General features: G+C 42.3%; 1 protein-coding gene across 1 annotated transcript in view; it reads left to right on the top strand.

Moving 5' to 3' along the window:
- Positions 1-380: 380 nt before the first annotated feature.
- ZNF546 (zinc finger protein 546) overlaps positions 381-8,254 on the top strand; it is an 18,490-nt gene continuing 10,616 nt past the window's right edge. Inside the window, exons 1-2 of the mRNA XM_025365926.1 lie at positions 381-464; positions 7,608-7,694. Coding sequence (XP_025221711.1) covers positions 381-464; positions 7,608-7,694 — 171 coding nt within the window. The remainder of the gene's footprint in view (positions 465-7,607; positions 7,695-8,254) is intronic.

Genomic DNA, 8,254 nt, shown 5'->3' with positions numbered 1-8,254 from the left:
ATGGAAATCACACATTCTAATCTTCACACAGCCTTGCCTGCACCCGTCATACGGTATGGTACCACACTGCTATGTCAAGCAAAGCCACAATCTACCGCAGAGCCTGTCACCTCATTGCTCACAGTCACAAAAATCACATCCCCAGGTACTTTCTGTGGCTTTCATTTGCATTTTTCCCTTTGAAAAAGTTCATTTGATTCAATCGAAAAAGACAAAATTATTTGGCACATAAATTGCAACTCTCTGGTCCATATCTTGAAATAAATCTTTAAATAAATGCATAAAGTGTTTTTGTTTTGAGGAGATGGAAACATTGCTTTGCTTTTCCTGAGTTGTCCAGTGACCTATCCCAGGCCTTCCTTTCCAGTGAACAATGGACCATGCAGGTGGACCCTCCTCTTCACGGGCCTCCAAATGACCTTCTTATTTTTCAAATCATTCCTCTGCACTCGCTTTCTATAATGGTAGAGAAATGCATATCTTGGAGTCTAAAGTTAAAACTTTGTTTTATTGAGATTAATGTTTAGGTAGAATCACATCATCCGTCTTCTCCAATCTTCTCCAAAGACCTCAGTTTTGAAGTATGACAGGATTAGAGATGACCTGACTGGTGTCAGTAAACAGGTGATAATGGTTGCCTGTTTTCAAGGCTTTTAGAAGTGGGAATGTGATTGGAGGTCCAAGTATAGAAATCTGTGTGAACATGAGCAGGGATTTTTTTCCAAGGAATCCCTGAGTTGAGATTTATGTTTATACAGTGTTAGTTATAAGAATAAAAAGTACATATAAGTAAAGTAATAGTCATAGTGATGAAGAATCATATGCATTTTTTTTTTTTTTTTTTGAGATGGAGTCTTGCTCTGTCGCCCAGGCTGGAGTGCAATGGCATGAACTCGGGTCACTGCAGCCTCCGCCTCCTGGGTTTAAGTGATTCTCCTGCCTCAGCCTCCCAGGTAGCTGGGATTACAGGCACCTGCCACCACACACGGCTAATTTTTGTATTTTTAGTAGAGATGGGGTTTCACCATGTTGGCCACGCTGGTCTTGAACTCCTGACCTCAGGTTATCAACTTGCCTCAGCCTCCCAAAATGCTGGGATTACAGGCATGAACCACCGCACCCAGCTGCAAATTTTAAATTTTATATGAATCTCACTAATATTAGGATTTAAAGACATTTAACAAGGATTATATCTAAACATTTCAACTGATTACTTGCTGGAGAAGTAGAGAAGAACCAAACACTCTTCTGTCTGCTTTGCTCAAATTTTCTTATTCAGTCTGCAGATGCTGTTCACCTGGCTTGTGTATTAAGAGAAGAATCTTAATAGTGAAAAGGTCTTGTTGAATTGAAGAAGAATGTTCAAGAACTGGTAGGCATTTATTTATAATGGTCACACTGTTTTCCTACTGTTTCCATACATGTCAAACCAACTGGCTTCTGATGTGTTAAAACATTTTACTTTATAATTGGATACAGATTTATTGTATACTTCTGGTTATAGAATTAATGTTCACCTTTTATAAATTATTTAGTTACTCAGTTATATTATATAAGGGACTTATAAAGAAGAAAGTTAAAATAGCCCCAGGCTCACTGTTAATACTTTGGGGAGCTATATTTTAGCAACATTTTTTTTTTTTCTTTTGACAGAGTCTCGCTCTGTTGCCCAGGCTGGAGTGCAATGGTGCAATCTTGGCTCACTGCAACCTCCATCTCCCTAGTTCAAGCAATTCTCCTGCCTCAGCCTCCTAAGTAGCTGGGATTACAGGCCCTGCTACCCTGCCCAGCTAATTTTTTGTATTTTTAATAGAGATGGGGTTTCACCATGTTGGCCAGGCTGGTCTCAAACTCCTGACCTCAGGTGATCCACCTGCCTCAGCCTCCCAAAGTGCCAGGATTACAGGTGTGAGCCACCATGCCTGACCTATTTTAGCAAGATTTTTCAGCGCACTTTGTGTGTGTGCGTGTGTGTGTGCACACACATACCTGCACTTTTCTTCCTGCAGAATAGAAATTGCACTAACAAATTATTCAAAGGACACAAGACTTTCTAGCTCCTAGTTAGAAAAATTAATTCTCCCTAAACCATAGCTTTCTTATATCTCTGTGCACAAAGGGAGAAGAGAAAGACACCAATGAATCCTGCTAAGTTTCATTAACCTTTGAGAAATTTACACCTTTTAGGGTTATATAAACCAATTAAGGATAATTAAAATGACACAATTTATCAAATAAGACAGTTCTTCAGAATTATACTGCTTTTTTTTAGATTTTTAAGGTTGCTTTTACAGGACATAGCAATACTCTTATCTTGGCTAGGTTTTTTTCAGGGTTCCATTATGCAGATAGCATTTTCTAGGACAGATTTATAACAGTAGAAAACAGAATAAGGCCAGGAGTGGTGTCTCGTGCCTGTAATCCCAGCACTTTTGAAGGCCAAGGCAGGTGGATCACAAGGTCAGGAGTTCAAGACCAGCATGGACAAGACGGTGGAACCCCGTCTCTACTAAAAATACAAAAATTAGCCAAGTGTGGTGGCGGGCACCTGTAATCCCAGCTGCTCGGGAGGCTGAGGCAGAGAATTGCTTGAACCCGGGAGGTTGCAGTGAGCCGAGATAGCACCACTGCACTCCAGGCTGGGTGACAGAGTGAGACTCTGTCTCAAAAAAAAAAAAAAAAGAAAGAAAGAAAGAAAACAGAGTAAGATGGTAACAGCTATAAATATTTATGTAAATCTTCACATATAGAACAGGAGAACAAGATTGAACCTCATATTAAAGTTATCTATTGAAGGCCTTATTACAGTAGCCCCCAACGTTTTTGGCACCAGGACTAGTTTCATGGAGGACAATTTTTTCACAGACAGGGAAAGGGAGATGGTTTCAGGATGATTCAAGCACGTTACATTTATTGTGCATATTATTCCCATTATTATTACATTATAACATGTAATTAAATAATTATACAACTCACCATAATGTGGAATCAGTGGGAGCCCTGAGCTTGTTTTCCTGCAACTAGATGGTCTCATCTGGGAGTGATGGGAGACAATGACAGATCATCAGGTATTAGATTCTCATGAGAAGCACGCAGCCTAGATCCCTCGCATGGTCAATTCATAATAGGGTTCGCACTCCTATGAAAATCTAATGCTGCAGCTGATCTGACAGGAGGCAGAGATCAAGCGGTTCATGCTAGCAATGGGGAGTAGCTGTAAATACTGATGACGCTTCCCTTGCTGGCCTGCTACTCACCTTCTGCTGTGTGACCCAGTTCCTAACAGGCCATGGCCTAGTATCAGTCAGTGACCTGGGGGTTGGGGACTCCTGCCTTAATTAGATTATTTTAGCTAGTTTTATATTGAAGAATGATGTCTCCCCTTTGGTAGTTGCAAGAATAAAAGAGATTTCTTTTCTTTCTTTTTTTTTTTTTTTTCCCAAAATGAAGTCTCACTCTGTCGCCCTGGCTGAAGTGCTGTGGCACAATCTCAGCTCATTGCAAGCTCCGCCTCCCAGGTTCCAGCAATTCTTCTGCCCCAGCCTCCAGAGTAGCTGGGATTACAGGCGCCCACCAGCACACTAGGCTAATTTTTGTATTTTTAGTAGAGACAGGGGTTTCACCATGTGGGTCAGGCTGGTCTCGAACTCCTGACCTCAGGTGATCCACCCACCTCGGCCTCCCGAAGTGCTGGGATTACAAGTGTGAGCTGCTGCGCCCAACCAAGAAGAGATTTCTTGATTATCTTTCTGGGAGTCTGTTTTATGAATGTTGTTCTTTAAAAATAATTGCATCTTCAAGGCTCAGCTCTAAAATACTTAAAATATAGTTATTAAAAAATGGGCATGAGACTCAAACTTTACTAGAAAAATTGAAATAAATTAAAATGATTTTATTTAATAGCAGTGGAATGAAGGACATAATATCCTCTATTTTAATAATACTGGCTAACTTTTTTTTTTTTTTTCGAGACGGAGTCTCGCTCTGTTGCCCAGGCCGGAGTGCAGTGGCGCCATCTCGGCTCACTGCAAGCTCCACCTCCCCGGTTCACGCCATTCTCCTGCCTCAGCCTCCCTAGTAGCTGGGACTACAGGCGCCCGCCACCATGCCCAGCTAATTTTTTTGTATTTTTAGTAGAGACAGGGTTTCACCATGTTAGCCAGGATAGTCTCGATCTCCTGACCTCATGATCCGCCCTCCTCAGCCTCCCAAAGTGCTGGGATTACAGGCATGAGCCACCGCGCCCAGCCAATACTGGCTAACTTTTATTACGTAATTGTGTATCATTAAGTGGGATATATGTATTATCTCAATCTTCATGACAAGCCTGTGAGATAGGTGCTGTTCTTATCCCTAATTTACCAGCAAACTAACTGAAAAGTATGTAGCTGTCAGACTAAGATTCACATTCTGAAAATCTGACAACAGAGTCAGTGTTATTAATGACAACGTTATAACGCTGCCCATAATGGCACATGCTCCTTTAATTTGCCTATATTAGTTAGTAACTCATCATTGATGTCTTCCTCCAAAAATAAATGTGGACCAATATAATTAGTATTAGTAAGGCCTTGGTGTGTCATCATAACTGACCATAGTTTATTTAACCTGCTGCCTACTATAGCTATTAGTGTTTGTTTTGTTTTGTTTTGTTTTTGAGACGGAGTCTCGCTCTGTCGCCCAGGCTGGAGTGCAGTGGCGCGATCTCCACTTACTGCAAGCTCCGCCTCCCAGGTTCACGCCATTCTCCTGCCTCAGCCTCCCGTGTAGCTGGGACTACAGGCACCGCCACCGCGCCCGGCTAATTTTTGTATTTTTAGTAGAGACGGGGTTTCAGCATGTTAGTCAGGATGGTCTCTATCTCCTGACCTCGTGATCCGCCCGTCTCGGCCTCCCAAAGTGCTGGGATTACAGGCGTGAGCCACCGCGCCCGGCAGCTATTAGTGTTTTTAATATTTGATTATTATAAGTTGTTATATGGTAACTATCTTATGTATACATCTTAATATGCTTTAATAACCACTTGCAAGAAAAAAATGCCTAAAAATGGAATTTTAGTCAAATGTCAGATATAAGGGCTCACAGTATACTGAATCTTGTGTTAGTAATTAGAGGAATATGAGAACTGAAAACACATAAGTGCTTCAGCACAGCAGAGTCTAAAATCAGAATAGACTGAAGAAGTATAAGGTAGAAGGTAATAAAAAACAGTAAAGAAATTCAGGTCACAGGCCTTGGGAGTTCATAGGAGATTGTTCAAAAAAGGAAAGGCTTTCTCTTATCAAAATGAAAAACAAGTACATATATCTGCCTGTGTGTATATTTTAAATTATTATTATTTTTTTGAGATGAGTCTCGCTCCCGTTGCACAGGCTGGACTGCGGTGGCACGATCTCAGCTCACTGCAACCTCCACCTCCCGGGTTCAAGTGATTCTCCTTCCTCAGCCTCCCGAGTAGCTGGGATTACAGGCATGTGCCACCACGCCCGGCTAATTTTTGTATTTTTTAGTAGAGATGGAGTTTCGCCATGTTGGCCCGGCTGGTCTCGAACTCCTGACCTCAGGTGATCTACCTGCCTCGGCCTCCCAAAGTGCTAGGATTACAGACGTGAGCCACTGCACCCAGCCTAAATTGTTTTTAAAAGTTACAGATTATACTTTAAAACTATATCAAGTAATGTCATGCAGCTCGGCAGTGCTGACATATGGATATATACATTTTTTAACTTTTTTCTCTCTCTTGGTTTTTGCCTGTCCTTCATTCTTTCTTTACATATGTGTGTGTGTATTTTTCACAAATGTAATCATATTGTACATTCTGGGTTTTAACCTTATTTTTTATTTAGGACATATCTTGGATATTTCCCAAATCCTTTATATATTTTCTCCAATTTAGTATAGTATTTAATGTCTATTTACTATTCTGTTACATAGATGATCTGTAACTCACCTAACCAGTCAGCTATTGCTGGACTCAGAATGCTGAATTCCACCCTCCCTGCGTGCATCTTTTTTATTTTTGTTTTTTCCAATAAGCCTTTTACACCCCTAACCTGCATGCATCTTTTTTTTTTTTTTTTTTTTGAGACAGAGCCTTGCTCTGTCACCCAGGTTGAAGTACAGTGGCGCGATCTCAGCTCACTGCAACCTCTGCCTCCCAGGTTCAAGCGATTCTCCTGCCTCAGCCTCCTAAGTAGCTGGGATTACAGGCATGTGCCACCATGCCTAGCTAATATTTTTGTATTTTTAGTAGAGAGAGGGTTTCACCATGTTGGCCAGGCTGGTTTCGAACTCCTGACCTCAAATGATCTGCCCGCCTTGGCCTCCCAAAGTGCTAGGATTACAGGTGTGAGCCACCCTGCCTGGCCTAACGTGTATGCATCTTAATACACATTTACAATCATTTGCTTTGGGTAGAGTCCTAAAATTAGATTTAGATGGTAAAAGTCTCTCACATCCTTCTACATGCCATGTTTTAAGGTCCTACAAATCTGTAGCATTTACACGGTATTCATTTCCCTGTGATGTTGCTCATCTGGCATATTGTTAATCTTTTAAGTCTGCCATTCTAATAACTGTCAACTGGTATTTCCTTAATTAGGATCTGCTTCATTGTATTGAAATTTAATAACTTCAGTGGATGATATGCTGCTATTTTTAGTGAATTACCCATGCATAAGTTTCATTTGAAAAAATTCTGGGCTTCAGAGGCAAAAGCCAGAGTTGAGAGCAAGATCCTGTCTCCAAAAAGAAAAAAAAAGATAATTGGCTTTATAATTAGAGAAATGTGGATTCAGAACACAGCTCTGTCTCTTACTAACTGTGATTTTGGGCAAGGTACTTTATTTTAAGCCCTTATTACCTCATCTGTTGAATGGAGATAAATGCATTGCAGGGTTAAATGTTGATATGATGAAGGACCCATCATGCAGAAGATCCTAAAAATAGCTATTTTTGTTGTCATCACCTGGCAACCATGGGCATGAATTTACACCACCCCGGCCTTGATATTGAGATATCGGAGTGGTCAGTGACTTCATAGATGTTCGTGATTGGGAACTCAGTTAGGAAATTGGTTGGAAACAGAGGATTCTGGGGGCTGTAGTTCTAGCTGGGGAAGGGCTACACTTGGGCAAGTGCAGTTTTGCGGTGAGAAGGGCTGCCCACTGTCTTCTGCCTTCCTGTCTGTGGAGTCTAGGCAGATAGCCAAGCCATGAATGATATTTGGGTTTGGATGGGTAGCCCCTTCTCAGCCCTAAGGTGGGCATGGGTGGAAGGATCTGCTCAAGGCAGGACCTAACAATTCAGTCTCAGCTACAGATCAGCAGCATCCAGAAGTTGAGGTGAGCCAGAGACCGTTCTGCTGGAGCTCCTGGTCGTGCTTCATGCAGGAGGCCTCTACTCTGTATCTACACTTGCACAGGTGGTTTCTCATGGTATAGGGAGGGTTTGGCTTTATCTGGGTTCCCTGTTGTCTTCCCCGGTTTATATGTACAGAATGATGGGGTTGAAAGTAGAAATGATGGCAAAACAAGATCTTATTAACTTAAGTCATTTTAGGAGTTCTGAGACACTTCTGGTCTCTCAGTCACTTTTTCTTCCCCCAGCCTCGGCTTCTCTGGATTCTGTGCTTCTCCATGGAGGAAGCCCAAGGAGAACTGACAAGTTCTTGCCGTTCTAAAACCATGGCTGATGTAAGTTTGTGTTTTTCTTCCTTGAAATACTGTGTTTTTAAATTCATGTGATCATTGAAGTCTCATTATCATGAGACTTCCTTCCTAAGACAACCCTGTTATGGAACCTGCTCCCTAGTTACTGTCATCACAGTGAAGGATAGTCCCAAATAGCCTAGTGTCTTCCTCGTTTGCTCCTGTTTTCTCTTATCTGTGCTCACGTATTGATCATTCATCTATGAACCCGGTCTTCTCTCAGGAACACTGATGGAGCAGTGAAAGATGAAGTCCAAGGCCAGGCGCGGTGGCTCAAGCCTGTAATCCCAGCACTTTGGGAGGCCGAGACGGGCGGATCACGAGGTCAGGAGATCGAGACCATCCTGGCTGACACGGTGAAACCCCGTCTCTACTAAAAAATACAAAAACTTAGCCGGGCGAGGTGGCGGGCGCCTGTAGTCCCAGCTACTCGGGAGGCTGAGGCAGGAGAATGGCGTAAACCCAGGAGGTGGAGCTTGCAGTGAGCTGAGATCCAGCCACTGCACTCCAGCCTGGGCGACGGAGCGAGACTCCATCTCAAAAAA

The sequence above is a fragment of the Theropithecus gelada genome, chromosome 19 (genome assembly GCF_003255815.1).
Source record: "Theropithecus gelada isolate Dixy chromosome 19, Tgel_1.0, whole genome shotgun sequence".
In the NCBI taxonomy this organism is placed as follows: domain Eukaryota; kingdom Metazoa; phylum Chordata; class Mammalia; order Primates; family Cercopithecidae; genus Theropithecus; species Theropithecus gelada.
This window is presented reverse-complemented; position numbering and strand designations above follow the sequence as displayed.